The sequence below is a fragment of the Phasianus colchicus genome, chromosome 7, assembly GCF_987193195.1.
Source record: "Phasianus colchicus chromosome 7, bPhaCol1.hap1.1, whole genome shotgun sequence".
In the NCBI taxonomy this organism is placed as follows: Eukaryota; Metazoa; Chordata; class Aves; order Galliformes; family Phasianidae; genus Phasianus; species Phasianus colchicus.
This window is the reverse complement of record NC_143442.1, coordinates 2,129,346-2,145,502: the sequence shown is the minus strand read 5'-3', so window position 1 is coordinate 2,145,502 and position 16,157 is coordinate 2,129,346. Positions and strand designations below refer to the sequence as shown.

Genomic DNA, 16,157 nt, shown 5'->3' with positions numbered 1-16,157 from the left:
TTAGGTCAGGTATTAGGGAGAAATTCTTTACCCAGAGGTGGAGAGGTCCTGGCACTGCTGCCCAGAGCTGTGGTGCCCCATTCCTGGAGGTGCCCAAGGCCACGGTTGGGCCCTGGGCAGCCTGAGCTGGGGGTCAGCCAGCATACAGCAGGGGGTTGGAACTGAAGGTCTCTTCCAATCAACCATTCCCAAATTTAAGGAGCACACACGCCTGTGATCTGCCTGAAGTCAAACCAGAGCGTGGCAGAGCTGGCTGACAGAGCACAGTGCTGGCTGCAGGCTGCAGGAGCAGCACACTGGAGGCACAGAGCAAGGTACTACAGGCACGCACCCACCTGTCAGCAGCTTTGCAGCCCTCACTGCACTCATCTCACAGCAAAACGTCACATCTTCGAAGGGAAACATTACAGGCTTTGATGGGAGATGAAGATACGACAGATCCGCTTAGTGTAATAAAGGAATCTTATTTTAAATGCAAATGCCTTGCTTGCTTTTACCGAGTTGTAAGAACTGAACTGCTGTCTTAAAAATGATTTGTCTTTTAAGCATCAAACAAACCTGTTCACAGGGTTGCTAATGTGTGTTCTCTTGTAACCAGCTGCACTTGCTACAAAGAGCATCAGCATCTTCTCAGAGTGATTGTGCCAGTTGTTTTACTGGGTGTATATGCAGAATAAGTACAGCAAGGAGTCAGGGTGGCTGTGTGTCTGTGGTAGGGCTCTGGTGGCTCACAGCTTGGAGATGGCCCTGATAGAATCTAAAAGGCTGGCTCTTTGCACAAGGCATTTTGTCACCCGGTGGCAGTAAGGATAGAAAGCATGATAATTTCTGAGCACACAGCCTGACTGGGCTGCTTCTGTCACGTCTGTCCTATGGTTTTACCAATACGTATCTGCATGTTGAGCATACAAATGAGGTTGGGCAGTTTCTGCCCAAGTTCTGGGTGCTGGGTCTGTGCCGTGTCACCTTGGTGTCACCAGAAAGGAGCTCTCAGGACCTGCAAGTTGCTCTGGTCTGTGTTTTTCACAACACAGCTTTCACCATTTTAAAGCAATAAACAGCAAAGCTTTGGTAAATATTAATATTTTCCCTTTTAAGTAGAGGGAGAAAAGAATCAGCTCTCAATTGATGGTACTTCAGCTTATTGTTTCCTGCAGCAGTAGCTGCTGGCCCAAATGGGAACACCCAGAAAGCCTATGCTGCTTTTTGTTTGCCAACTATAGAAGAGATGTTTGCAGAGATGTCACATCTTCGTAGTCAACAAAATATTGTAGCTCCCATTGCCCCAAATGCCTTTCTTTGTGCCAAAGCAGTTGCTGCGTTTCAGGTTGCCTGCTTAAGGGGGTCTGTATAACTGTGTGTGATGTTCCTTCTCTTACTAAAGCCTCTGTTTGGTTTGCAGCAAGGGAAGCCCTATGTCTTCGACAGAGTGTTACCTCCCAACACAACCCAGGAGCAAGTTTATAACGCCTGTGCCAAGCAGATTGTCAAAGGTAGGTGTTGTTCTTCTTTACTGCCATTTCAGGGGAAGGAAAATGATGTCTCCCTGTCCACTCAAGCTATTTAAAGACGGGATACTAAAGCTGTCTATACTGGAACTTAGTAATTATTACTAGCATGGTTTTTTGATGTTTTTTTTTTTTTTGTCTGCACCTCAGTGGTTCCATGCAGTGGCTGACCTTCTTGTTCCCAGGGTTCGGTCCTTAGTTTTTCTTTTTAAATCACAGTGTTCAGATAGTGGGGATGTTGTCACAGCTGGCCACAGCTGTGCTTCTACAGCAGCACAATGCTGTATGGTGAACGCTGTGGGTATGGGAGACCTGGGGTTGCTCAGAGGTGCAGGAGCAGTGCTGGAGAGCTCTGCAGCCTTTAGAGCAGTAAGCAGCTTGGTGAGCTGGATGCTGCCTGCATCAGGGAAAGGGCCCTGAGCTGAGCTCTGTTGATGCCAGCCCTGGGTTTTGTTCAGGAGGAAGTGGGCTGCCATCACACGTGTAGTCTGGGTGATCAGGGATCAGAACCAGAAGCTAATTATTTGATGTTGAAGAGAGGAAATGAGTCATAAGGCTCAAGTTGCCTGCTCTCTGAGGGGAGGCTAATTACAGCAATTCTGACTTCTTCACGTGGGTAAGCCTTTAATAAAAACTGGTGGGATTGGAGTTTGTAGAGCTTAGAAATCATTCAGATTGCTGACGCACAGCTCCACTTCTAGATGTGTTCCAAAGAGTTCCAGTATTCCAGTGTGTGCTAATAGATAGTTGATGTCCAATAATTGGTTTGCCTTTTTTGTGTGTGTGATGTCTCGTGCCTCTGAGAGGCCTGAGTTTCTGTTTCTGTGAAAGATATAGGGAGAGAAATAGAACGTTGAATGTTCACTTTGTAGCCTAATAAAGTGAAGAATGTGATGCAGGCTGTTCTGTTTCTGATAGTTGGGTACAACGTGATTTACTTCATGGAAATATCAGCTGAAGGTGTCACAATGTGAAGCAATATTTAAACCTTGGAGGCTTTACAGACCGCTTTTCAAGGTTACCATTTGTTATCAGACTTCATCGCACTCCCATGAAGTGGCTGATGGTTTCCTTGTGATTAATGTTATCACCAAAAACACCAGCTGGACTGACAGGCTCTAAAACAATGGCTGTCATAACGATGTTGACAATAAGAGTGATCCAAACGAGTTTTGTTTTTTTTTTTTTTAGCTGAAAAAGAAATGGGGTTAGCTTTAAGTAAGTAGCTCAGTAATTCAGCCAAAGTATGTCACATTCTGTACATGAGAAACATAAGGAAGGAGATTTTGAGAAGCAGCCCACTTGGTGTGGTGCTGGGTGTGCTCCCAAAGGCTGCATTTGGCCTTTATGATTCCAGTTCATAGAATCACAGAATGGCCTGGGTTGCAGAGGCCCACAGTGCTCATCCAATTCCAACCCCCTGCTGTGTGCAGGTCCCCAACCAGCAGCCCAGGCTGCCCAGAGCCACATCCAGCCTGGCCTTGAATGCCTCCAGTTCTCACCATCACTCCATTTCCAGGTCCCCAGTGCTCCACAGCTGCTGTGGGCAGTGTGTTGTGGAGCTTTGCTGGGCAGCACAGTGCTGCTGGTGCTGTCAGATTTTATAGATGCCCAGTGCCAGTGTGTCTGTGTTGCTGCATTTGCAGCAATGCACCATCTGGCAGCAGTGCTGGGACTGAGCTGGGCGGCCATCCGGGGCAATGAGTGAAGCTGAAAATCACTGCAGAGAGGGCTGTGCAAGGAATGGAGAAGAGTGCTCGGGCTCTCGTGTTTGCTATGAGTTACATAAAGCCCACAGCTGATCTTTGTGGGATCGCTCCTGTTCATCATGTTGTTTTTTTTCCACTTGAAGTTTTGGGCAGGCTGTTTGTCTCAGGGCCCGTCTTCTCTTTTTAGTCAGCTGACAGATGGTGAATTAACCATCTTCAGTGGAAAGCCTTTCACCAAACATTCTTTTGGCAGGCCAACTATCATGTGTCTGCATGTAGGCAGCACAGTCCCTCAGGCAGGGCCTGTGCTGAACCTACACACTGTACTGCTTGGGCCGTGGTGCCTTGGGATGCATGCAGTGTTTCCATTCAGGATTTCCAAGTTCTCACAGGATTAATAGCTGTTTTCAACATTCCTTTAACTTTCATGCTATGCCCGACGTAAAAAAAAGTTGCACATGTTGTTTTAAATGACCCCAAATGGGTTGGTGGCTCTCTGGTTTGTAGGCTGGGAGATCACAGTCTGTCCCATTGCAGGCCTGGACCGTCTGCATGCGTGCATGGGGAGATGCAACATGCAACAAGGAGATTACATTTGTCTATGTAATCATACTTAATATATTTAATGTGCATATAGCAGTGGGGTGGTCTGATGGGAGCAGTGCGGAGTGGCTACTACTGATCTTTAGACTGGAGGTTTCTTCTCCTTCATTAGCTCCTACGATAAGTAGAATCATAGAATAGAGTCGTAGAATGGCCTGGGTTGAAAAGGACCACAATGATCATGTAGCTTCAACCCCCCTGCTGTGTGCAGGGTCATTTTGGAAGCAAGTACACAATATAAAGAACTGTTCTGCCTTGATGGAAGTCTATTTTCAACAGAGCTAATTCCTGTTTGTCTCTCTTCTTTTGCTCTCCTGCTTTGCCGACCAGCTTGAAAATTAATAAGGCTCTCAACTGTTGAGTGATACAGTAATAGAAAAAGTGTGAGCTTGTTTAACTTCCTCTTTGGATGTTTGAAAATAGCAACTTGCATTCTATGTTTCGGACTGACCTTCCACATTTTAGATGTATGAAACACTGACAGTGCAGCTTTAAGATGCCATTATGAGATTTAATTGTTTTCCTCCTCTTTTGCAGATGTTCTTGAAGGCTACAATGGCACAATCTTCGCTTATGGGCAGACATCGTCAGGAAAGACACACACTATGGAGGTAGAGTGGCAAACTTAAATCAGTTGGGTAGCAGCAGTAGAATTTTATGTACTGCGTGCTTGAACGAACCTACTGGCTGGAGCACTGAGCTGTGAGGGGCTTGTAAATACAGGCCACTATAGCCTTTCCATATTTCTCATGACAGCTTAGCCATGTGTATCAATTGTGAAGAAGCTGAGTGAGATTCCTTAATCCACAGAGAATACAGTAATATGGATACAGTTCCCTTACATGCAGGATTGTTCAAATTCATGCTTTGGTTTATTGGTCTTCTCATTTGTACTCATCTTCTGGGAATACCACCCTCACACGCTGTGGCACAGATGGATGAATTGATGCGTTTGGAAATTGTTGCTTTAGAGGAGGGAGGAGAATATCGGCTCCTGGTGACTGAGGTCCTAAGTCTGTTCCTATTTCTGCTACAGGAATTGCCACGGTGTCTTTTTTCTTCCTCTGTACGAGTTTTTGTTCTGTTTTGGTTTGCTTTTCCCCTGCTGCTCTGGTAGAGCAGCATGTATTCTAGTCCCTTCCTATAGCAGAAGGATTATTCAAACATTTAATCCTAGCATAGGATTGTTCTGTCACAGCACTGCACAAACCACTTGTATTTGCCTTAAAGCATTTGGGTTCAACTATCAACTTTCAACAGGAGATCTAGAGCAAAGCATTGCTAAGTGAAATGAAGGGAAACAAAAAGCTGTCCTTTGTTTAACAGCGTCAGATGGTTTTGCTACGTGATTAACACAGCTGACCTACCTGACCTGAAGGGTAAAGGAGAAGGAAAGCAATATTCTCTCGAGCCAGTAGGCCCTGATGAAATTGCTGTTTAATTGCCACAGTTGCTCCTTTCCTGGAGAATGCAATAACTGATGCCTCATGTCTTATTAAGTCTGTCCTTGCCTCCTTTGGAGACTAGGGATGGGGAAAATCACTAGCTCAGGCCTCACAGATGGCACAGTGACTGAGTAATCCACCCGCTCTGAATGTAATTACATCAAAATGTCTGCAGGGCTTGAGCGGGTCCTTCCACATGGCATGGGGAAAGATCTCTTAAAGCCAATTTATATTCGGCATTACAAGCTGTGATGAAGAAAACGACTGTAGAAAAATGTCCATGTTGCTTTTTTAATAAAAAAGAAGCTGTCATTTCTAAAGTGGAATCAAGTCTAAATGCAGTTTAATCCCTCTTTGACTCTAACATCCCCTTGTAATGTTGCTATAGCATGTTGTGGAGGAAAAAATAGTCTGAACTTGAAGAAATATGAAATCCTGTAGGGAAAGGATTTTCTGTGAAATGCAGAATGCTGCCTGGTATCAGTGTTAGGCTTAACCAGGGCACGGCGGTGTAATACAGCCAAGAAGGGCTTTCTGACATCCACCTTTCTCTTGGGTGAATAAAACATTTAATAAAACATAGCAGGATGGATATCATCTTTAAAAACATGTAGGTTTTTTTCAGCAGGAGAAACTGATGGGCTCTGCTGTTACATTCCAGTTTTCAATAGCAAGTCCCTCCACGTCAGCATCTTAAAGTCAAGCAGCAGTGTCTCAAACGTTGCTCTTCACTATCCCCTGTCTGCTTGCTGTGTAGGATCACAGGATTGTAGGGCTCAGAAGGGATCATCTAGTCCAACCCCTAAAAATTAATGTTGTTATTGAAATGAGGCTTTAATGAGCAGAGAACTCTGTCCTGGTGCTCTGGGGGAGCTTGCTTACTAACTGCAGTGTCTGACAGCAGCAGCAGCACTTCTCTCCAAACTCATTCTGAGGTCGCAGATAAACCCATGGCAGTGTTTTCCCTGGAGATTTCTGTGAATAGCCACCGTTTCCTTTGTTTTCCCTTCCAATGTATGCTCTCCTGTTTTAATAAAACCCATTCATAATGAAGTTAAACCAATTATTTTTCAATGGAGCGCTGGTGTTACAGTTTTTAAAGCAGCGAATGTCATCTTGCTTCATTGCTTCATTGCTATTCTGACAGCACTGACTGAAATAATGAGAAAGCCAAAGCTCACAAAGTTGTAGGTGCAGTGATTGAATTACACCTGCCCTTAATCATTTTGCCTTACAAATTAACTTACTTCTTCACTATAGTGAAAGCTATGGAAAGGAAAGCAGACATACTACACAGCTCCTAGAGGTTAGGAGAACATGTAAACAAACACTTCCCTGTGTTATCATTTATGCAGAGCCTAAGCACTGTGTACCTTGTGCAGTGCAGCACAGTGCAGAGATGCCAGAGCTGACACATCTCTGTGCAGGCAGAAGTCCCTGGGACAGAACTCTGAATTCACACTGTTCTTTGGCTGAGCTAGCAATCCATGCAACAATCTGAGGCACTCCTGTGGAAAAGGAGGCACTGCTTGGTTCCTTTGTTTCTGGATCTGTAGCTGCCACAGCTAGCTGCATCGTGCATCTTCCATTGCTTTATAGTGTGGATGCACCTTTGGTTGCATATGGTGAAGAAATGCCAACAAATTTCTGTTTATCCTGGTCTATTAAAAGCTCCTTTATCCTCTTTGGGAAGACTGTCTGTGTGCAGTAATACAGGGTGGGTAGACAGTTGGCTTCGGTGGAACCTAAGGACTTTCTTCAGTGAGAAGGAATGAATGAATAGTGTGAAAATTGTATTGCAGTGTCTGCCCAAAACCAGTGTTGTGTAATGGAGCTAAGCATTGTGCAGTGAAGCCTTTGCTGGCAAGGCAAAACACAGTGCTGGGTTTTGTTTCGAGTGTGCATGCATACAGATTTCTTTCCCCTCCCTCAGGAGTTTATTTAATCACCCTCTTTTTCATCTTTTTCTGAATTAAAGCAGCATATTGTACAACCAGGACTTCTTAGCTTTTGCAGAGCTTCATAGGGTGCTGTGTATGGTATAGCATTTAACTTCTTCCACTGCAGAAGTTAATATTGCTTATATGACATGAATAAAATGCTCCTGGTTCAAATACAGCTGAGTGCTGCTTTACAGGGAAGGCAGACAGGAAAACAACTGATTTCTCTCTTTCAGCATCTTTCTTCTGTTTTCCCCCCCCGATATACATAGTTGAAAGGGAGAAAACCTGGTAGCTGCTTTAAATAAAAGCTGAGAGAGAAGGAGAGAGACAGTGTTGTTTCTTCATGTCAAATTTCCCTTTATCCTAGGTTAATGACTTGAGTGCCATTTCACCAGCTTTAGCATGAAATGATGTCAAGGAAGACTCTATTAAGTGCACTAATAAAGGCTAAGTAACTTTGGGACTCACCAGTCAGTCACAAGCATACATAACTGAGAAACGTGTGTGTTCATGACTTTCTGCCTGTGTTACTAAAAATTTCTTGTTGCTTGATAACCGTTAGCAGCTCCAGCTCAAATCTGAGCTCCCATCATTGAGAACTGCATGGCTACCACTTATGTTTTTTAAAAATTCCCAACCAATATTTGGTGTACAATACTTTGTTGTGCAGATATTGACGTTCTGAAGATCGAAAGGTACAGTCCAATCTCAGGGTTCTGATGGTGTCTTATGCCTGTTGACTTGAGTGCTTGTTATTGCATATTTATGCAGGCTCATTGAAACAAAACCAGTGCCCAAATAACAATTGAGCATGCTGCAGTCAGAAAAGGTTTTTATTTCAAGTCTGTGTTTTTATTCAGGTTTCAATCAGTGCCATCTTTCCAATCTGTGTCTGATTTTTTTTTAAAAAAAAGCAATTAAAGGAGCCAGGGCAGTTGATTTGATCTCATATTCAGCTCTTCCTAGAACAGAGGAAGGTAGGTGTGCAAATTCACATGGAGAACAGTGGTGTTTGTAAGGCACTGCTCTCTGGCAGCAGGCCGAGCAAGCTGAAATCAGAATATATTACTCTAATCCCCAGGTCCCCACAACACAGCCTTCCCTATAGTTGTTATTAGCAGAAGAGAATTGGGATGCTTTAAGGCTTCTTGTTTCTGACGTGTTTCCAAATAGCTGGTTTTTAACTGGGAGTAGCAGGCGGTAATTGGAAAGTTTGCTTTGTTGGTGTTTGTTTATCTGTCTTAAGTCAGAGAGTGGCAGCGTGCAGCAGGACAGCATGCATCACAAGTGGTAGGAGCTGACAAAACAGATAGGTGCTCCATAGGGTGAAGAGTGCTAACATGTTGAGTCACCCTGCCATCTTTTGTGTGTGTTTGCATCAAGCAAATCCCCACGGAGCAGCAGGCTTGTTTGCAGAGCCCCACTGGATGAAGGTGTGTTTGAACAAGGCTTTCCCTTCTCCCATGCTTAAGCAACGTTTTCCAAGTTATGGTTTGCTTTTGTGTCCATAGGGGAAGCTGCATGACCCTCAGCTAATGGGAATCATTCCGAGAATTGCACATGACATCTTTGATCACATCTATTCCATGGATGAGAACCTGGAGTTTCATATAAAGGTAAATGCAGGATGGCATGTTATGTAATGGGTCAGCTGAGAGAAGGCAGAGCTGGAGCTGAAACTGGATTCTGGTTAGAGCACACGGCTGCAGAATTTTTCCTTTCTCCTACCTGTGATTCAAACTGCTTTACTGAGGACATTTATTAGAAAATGGTGCTCTGGGCACGTGCATTTCAATAATGCATCAGAATACCTCTGAACCAGTTACTGATATGCTGGAAGGATATGTTGTATTGTACTGGGAGCATTTGAGCATACGCATGAAGTCACTGCTACGTGAAGTGCAGGCAGAAGCAACCTCCCAATAAACCATCTGAATGTTTGAATAGACTGTAGAATGTAAAACGTTGAGCTCTTAAGAAGAGACACCTTTGAATTTTCATAGAAATGGTTTTTGTAGCAGTGACACTGATTTCTTTTCATCATCTGTAAAACTCTGCTGTCTGTTGGTATTCTACATGATAACATTTTGATGCTAACAGATGGGGACCCCCTTGTACAAGACGTATTAAATTCCTGTCCCAGCAGAATTTTATCACTCTATAAATCACATTCTGCCAGCACTGAGCTGTTTTTGTGGTTTCCTACCCTAGCTGACATCTATGAATATTGTAACAGAAAAGCTGCCTAAGTAGCAGTGAATGAGTGAGTGATTATCAAGGAGCTGTCATTTAGAGAAATGCACGTTCTGTCATTTGGAGCAAGATTATAACCAAACTGTCACACTCTTTTAATAACTAAGCCAGCTCAGAAAACTAGTATCAATTTTTTTTCTCCCTAATTGAAACCCATTTAGAACTGGGAGGGGAATTTGATGTCTCCTGCATGTGTGGGTCCACAGCAGTGTGTGTTAATGGGATGATACACAGCACGTGAGCTGTGAGTCTGGGTGAGCCAGACTACTGAAATGTGTGGTCCAAAAGATGGCTTTAAATGTGACACAGATGAAGAAAATGCCCCAAATTGAAACACTTCTGTATTTAATAGCAGTTGTAAAAAAAAAATATATAATAATTTATATATATATATAAAATTCTTTTTCACCTGAGATAAAATGATACTTTACTGGATGGTTAGAACAGAATAGATGCAGGTATGGATACCTGCAATTTAGCCATCTGGTATGGGATTTGCTAAATAATCCCTAGGTAAATGTGAGTTCTGGTGCAGTTAGGCACCACTCTGACAACACGTTTCTGTTTGCCTCTGTTGGAGTTGAATGCCCTTTTATTCAGATAGTCACTCATTCATTCGACTTCTTAAACTTATTTTCTGTTTTTTATCCCGAGCACAGCTGTCTCTTTTCGTGACAGAGAAGCTCGTTTTCCATTTGCTATTTGAGACTTGATTCAGGAAAGCTTTTACAATATGCTTCATTGTAGAGTTTCATTTAATGTGTGTAAGTCAGGCTTGTGTTAGTGGTGTGTTAAACCACGGGCTGTGCTGTCTGCCTTTGTGCTGGTGAATTTTGCTCTGCCTCTTGTCAGAGATGCCCTGCAAGTGGTGTCACAGTATTGCAGTGGTGAAATGATGCTAACTGGGTTCTTTTCAATATTCAATATGTAACACTGGTTCTTTTCAATATTTTTGTGTCCAAAAGTACGAGGAAGCTGAGGTTTGTCTGAAGCTTTTTGACATTTCTGATGGACCAGCAATAAATAGAGAGAGGTTGTTGGCATGGGAATCATTCAAAAGAGAAAGATGTCATTCAAAGCATGCAGGAGATGGGTTTTACTTTTAGTGTGGTGCTTTTCATTTGGACAGATAAGTAGAGGTAGAAGCATTTTTAAACTGCTGGAGTTTAAAGCCATAATGCTTACGATTCTTTAATTAGGTTTCCTACTTTGAGATCTATTTGGACAAAATAAGGGACCTACTTGATGGTAAGTTTCACATTTTTTATGCAACAGTGTGTTGGTTGGTTTGGTTTGGGGCTTTCTTCTCCCTTCAGTGTTGGTTCAGTTCTGTCTTTGAGTGATTTCAGTTGAAGTTGTGTGACTGAGACTGGGTTTCTGAAAGAGAGATCTGTAGTTTAAACCATCAGTAGTGCTACACTGCTTTGGCACTGCTACCCAGCTTGGTCATCTACCAGTGGGTACAGAACCGAATGGAAGAGGCTGCTTCTGAGTCTTGCAAACTGCCATTGGATCTACTGTAAAAAAGAATATAAAGGGTTTATTTTGGGGGTGGGGTTTTTGTTGTTATTATTGTTTTTTTCCTTTGCTTTGCTTCTCTTAGGTGGAATTTTATGGGAGATAACCATTTGTGTGTCTGTATGTTAATAAAAGTAACTTAGGCTTTTTGGAATCAGCCTGAAGACAGAGAAATGTAAATCACAGTAACACTCAGGAACATCCATTCAAGCTTTTTTGGAATTCCCACGAGATCTTCTGATGCTTTTTGAATTTTTGCTGCTTTGTTCAAAATTCAGATTGTTTAGCCTTGATCATACCAAGACCAGCAGTAAAGAAAAGGTCTTTTCCATAAATGTAACTATAAAGAAACAGGTACAAGATCTACAGAAAAAGAAACAAAATACATGTACAGAAATAGAATTAGTTAATAAGGAGTAAGGCAATCACTACACTCTGCGTTGACAGATGTAATCTATTCAGAATATTTGCATTTTTGTGTCATGTCTATATTTGACACAGTATGGAATGTTCCTCATGCTTTCCATCTTTCTTTCTAGTGTCAAAGACAAACCTTGCTGTACATGAAGATAAGAACAGAGTTCCATACGTGAAGGTATGTGGCAAAGATGAAGCAAAGCCTTTCATTTTTCTTAGATAACAGACATATACATTCATTTATGCTTGTATACCTGTGTGTTTACTGAGATGATTCAACTGATGTTCTGTCTTGAATGCTCGAGCAGTATTAGATCCTGAATCCAAACAGTTTCTTGAAATATTAATGGGCTTGAATCATTTGTTTGCTTTGCTTTACTGACTTCAAACACTTACAGTGTGTACTAGTGATGTTAAATTCTCGGTATTTCTATGTCTGTTTCGTGTTGAATATGAAAGAGAACATCTTGAAGAATTTTTTAATACTTTGTCACTGTAGTCTTGCAGTATTTTAGAGCAGATTTGTTGGGCTGGGATTCCATGTAAACTGCTTTATGACTTCCTGTGCCCTCAATTAGATACCATATATTTCTCGTGAACATATGTGAACCCTAATAATGTACATATGATATCATTCTGTTTATCCTGACCCTGGAGAGGGTAAAAATGATAAAATAAGATAGTTCCCTTACTAATATTGCAGAGAAAGAGTGCTCTGTCTTGTATGGATCGAGAGAGACAAATTTGGATGCATAATCTAACCCAAATTAGCAGTAGGCTATATATGCTGTGCCATTCCTTATGTGCTGAGTGTAGAAACTCTCTCCTGTGCATTAGGAGTTGACTGAGTATTTAATTGTGGAAAAAAAATTCTCTCAACCTTTCCCATCCAAGGCAGGTGTGGGTCACTGCCTTGCTGGTGGTTGGGTCTGATGGTGATGATTCTTTTCCTTACTTGATCATCCTTGCTATAAATTCTTCATGGCATTTGGAGTACTCTTCTAAACTTCTCTTGTGTTTCATTTCCAGGGTTGTACAGAAAGATTTGTATCCAGTCCTGAGGAGGTGTTGGATGTCATTGATGAAGGGAAAGCTAACCGCCACGTGGCTGTTACAAGTAGGTGTTCTGTGGCCTTGGAATTCTTTCTCCATCCATGATGTTGAACACACATTCTTAATGCAGTTCTACATCAACACCATCAATACATCAACACATCTAAATAGTGTTATTGTATCACATGAGATTTTTGGGTGTGTGCTGTATACTCATGAAGAAGCACAAATGGAGAGAACCTTCCTTCCTTTCTGTATCCCTGAATTGCTATCTTATTATACTTTCAATGTTAATCCTTTTCATACTATTTCTGCTTCAATTTCATTTGTTTGGGGAAAAAATAAACTTTTCTTTTAGAAAAAAAAGGGGGGGGGAGGGATAAAAACTTTTTCCAAGCCTGTCATATATTATGATTCTGGTTAATTTAGGTCTTGGTGGGAGGAACTAAAAGCTTGTTCCATGGTTTGTGGATGTGAGATGCTGCTGTCCAGGACTCTAATGAATGGACTCTTATGTTTGAATTTGTTAGCCATTGGATAGCACTGAAATATAACTTCTTGTCATTTACACAACACTTTTAAAATGCGATTCCTCTGCAGATATGAATGAACACAGCTCTAGAAGTCACAGTATCTTCCTTATTAATATTAAACAAGAGAATGTGGAAACTGAGAAGAAACTTAGTGGAAAACTGTACCTGGTAGACTTGGCTGGAAGTGAGAAGGTATTTCTTCATAAAATGTTTGGAGATACTGGTGAGATTACTCAACTAACCATACGCACATAAAGATTTCCCTTGGCTGAGAATAAGCTTGCTTTGTTGTTCTTCCAAGAGCATCTTTAATTGTTGCACTGCCCCATCTGCACTGATTTGCCAGTAGCTGAGCCTGACTGTTGCCTGCTCTCTTGGTAGGTCAGCAAAACTGGAGCGGAGGGCGCTGTTCTTGATGAAGCTAAAAATATCAATAAGTCTTTGTCTGCTTTAGGCAACGTGATATCTGCCTTGGCAGAAGGAACTGTAAGTAATCCTGTTTTGTGCTGGTTTAGAATAACTTTATTTATCTTGCTTTATCATGCATATAAGAAATAAGCTACGGCTTCAGTTCAGAAAGAAGGAAATATTGGCTTTTCAACCACAATCCAATAATGGTTTTAGTATTCTGCTAAAGATAAAAAAGCAAATTGTTAGTGATTTCACTGGAGTGGTTATCCAGTGCAATTCATCATAGCACAATCAAAACTACTGCACTTGAGGGCTGTATGCTTCAAAGTTCATTAATCCTGTCACTGTTGACTCATATTCTCCACTGCTATTTAAAAAAAATTGTTCATGCATCTTATTTGTATTTTGATTAGAAAACTCACGTTCCATACCGAGACAGCAAAATGACCCGGATACTTCAGGATTCCCTCGGTGGAAACTGCAGAACCACCATTGTTATATGCTGTTCTCCTTCTATTTTCAATGAAGCAGAAACAAAGTCGACCCTGATGTTTGGACAGCGGTGAGTTCTACTTGGTGTGAAGATAGATAACTCTCATTGGAGCTCTTGCATTCTGAGCCAGCTGTGCTGGGGGCAGTGACATGAAGAGGGATGCTTAAATGTGGAGGTCACCATTTTTGAAGTTGTTCAAAAAACAGAACAGAAGAACTTGAGCAAACTGTCTCTTTATTCTGTATGGTACCAGTAAAAGAAATGTCAGTGTTGGCCAACAGCTGCTCTACTTTGGAAAGTATGAAGTGTTCTCATAGTTCTTTGAAGTCTTGTGAAGAAGATAATGGTGTTGGGCAGTTTTCTGCTGGCTAACTCAGTGGAAAACACTGGGTATTGCTCTGCCTCCTACTGCTGTTGTCACTTTTAAGATGCATCTTCTCCTTGAATGGTGTCTCAATGATTATTGTTATGGTTGCAAAAAAATATTTTTTTTAACTGTTAATTTAGAAAACTGAAGAATGTGGATGCAGTGTAATGCTGACAGTTTTGATAGATTACCATGGTGGCTTTACGTGTTGAGAGCATCGTTAATAATTTAGGAGCAAGCAGGGATTAAAGAAATGTGGAAGTGGTTGGAAGGAAGATTTTTACTTGTGTGCATATCATTGGCTGTAGTCATATGAAATACATTTGGAAAGGTTGCCAAAACGGGTCAGGCTCGTTACGTGTTTACTTTTATTGTAACTACAGAGAACTCTGGTATCAGACAAATCTGGTAATCTTATGTTAGTTCATCTCCCTGCTGTTAGTGTTTAAGGTGAGCTCTTCCTTAGATTTTGTTGAAGGAAGATGAACTCTGTAGTGCATTCACATAAGAGCATATAAAAATACAGGATGGGCCCTGAAGGGCATAGAGATGCAGTTGGTGTAGCCCCTCTTAATGCACAGCTGTGGGGATTAAGGGTGATGCTGTAGGTTAAAGCTGGCAGACAGTTCCACAAGGCTTTCCCCATCTGGTGATGCCAGAAACAGGATTAACTTGTCTGCTGCTGGGATTTGTGCAGGTGGGGAAGGATCTGTGTGCAGCCAGGTAGCTGTGCATAGCCTGGATTCCTCTGAGCTCTGCTTCCTATGGCGTGGAAGTCAATATAAATTGTTAACGACTCCCACATACAGAGATTTGCTGATTTTGTAGATGGCAAAAGTTGAAATATTTGGATGGATCGCAGTTGAAACCTCCCCATGTAGAGTTTTCTGACTTCAGATGGTTTCAGACAAGTGTGGATCTTGTACCTCTGTAAAACTAAAGAGCAGTCCCAGAGTTGCTGCTGGCTCCTCCTGTGTAAGGCTCTGGTGTCATGGTGTCTGGTGTGGTTAAGAAGTGAAGCTGCATTTCATTTTAAATTGCAGGTAGGCACTGTGATGGGTTTCATTCTCTGGGCTCTGTGTCTGCAGGTAGAGTCTGAAGTAAAAGGAAAGGTGAGCAGTAGGACTCAACAGTTCAGAGTAAAGGAATTACAGGGCCATGCAGCATGGATTTGTGCGTGTGGCTGCTTTTTAAATCTCTAGATTCATGAAGGGACTTAATTTTGGTCTGCAACGCGTGACCTGTGCTCCAGGATCTCTGGGAACTTGTTTGCATGGGTACTGAGGGAAGTGTATGTACAAGTCCAGTTTCTGTATTATTCCACCTCACCATTTCTCTTGGTTTCATTTCTCTTTCCAGTAATCGGTAAAACTTGCCTTTCTGTTTGGAAAGCAAAACAATTTTCAGACCTCCTCTGCACATCCTGGCTAGCAGAGCTTGGACTGCAGTGACAGGACAGCTGAGAGCAGCAGAGGGAGTTCACCTGCTACAAATGCTGGCCATCCCACCACAACCAACCATGCAAATCATGTGCTAGAAATGCTTAACACTGTTAGGAGGAGGAAGGTTTTCTCTTTCTAACCCATAAAAGTGCTCCTTGCTGAGGACTGGGATGTCAGCTGACGTTGAAATGGGAAGAGGGCTGCATTCTTTGCGAGGCAGCTTGATTAGTGAGTAATATGTTGGTTGCTTTTAGTTTTCTGCTTAGAAGCCATAGAGCTGTGCTGAAACAGGAGGTCCTGGGGAGCATTTAATTGTGAGGAAGGACATGCAAAGAGGAGGGCTGCTGATGTGCCAGCCCTGCAGAGGAGCACACTTGCTGTACAAGCAGAGTATTGTTTGTCAGCACTTTGAACAGCAGTATTGCTGTCTGTGGGGAATGGTTTCATTTCCAGGCCCTTTGG

General features: G+C 42.3%; 1 protein-coding gene across 2 annotated transcripts in view; it reads left to right on the top strand.

Moving 5' to 3' along the window:
- KIF5C (kinesin family member 5C) overlaps positions 1-16,157 on the top strand; it is a 66,502-nt gene that overhangs the window by 16,367 nt on the left and 33,978 nt on the right. For both annotated transcript variants that reach the window (XM_031590786.2, XM_031590787.2), the window contains exons 2-10: positions 1,403-1,493; positions 4,358-4,431; positions 8,720-8,824; positions 10,661-10,709; positions 11,519-11,574; positions 12,426-12,513; positions 13,050-13,174; positions 13,364-13,468; positions 13,807-13,955. In XM_031590786.2, the coding sequence (XP_031446646.2) occupies positions 1,403-1,493; positions 4,358-4,431; positions 8,720-8,824; positions 10,661-10,709; positions 11,519-11,574; positions 12,426-12,513; positions 13,050-13,174; positions 13,364-13,468; positions 13,807-13,955 (842 nt within the window). The remainder of the gene's footprint in view (positions 1-1,402; positions 1,494-4,357; positions 4,432-8,719; positions 8,825-10,660; positions 10,710-11,518; positions 11,575-12,425; positions 12,514-13,049; positions 13,175-13,363; positions 13,469-13,806; positions 13,956-16,157) is intronic.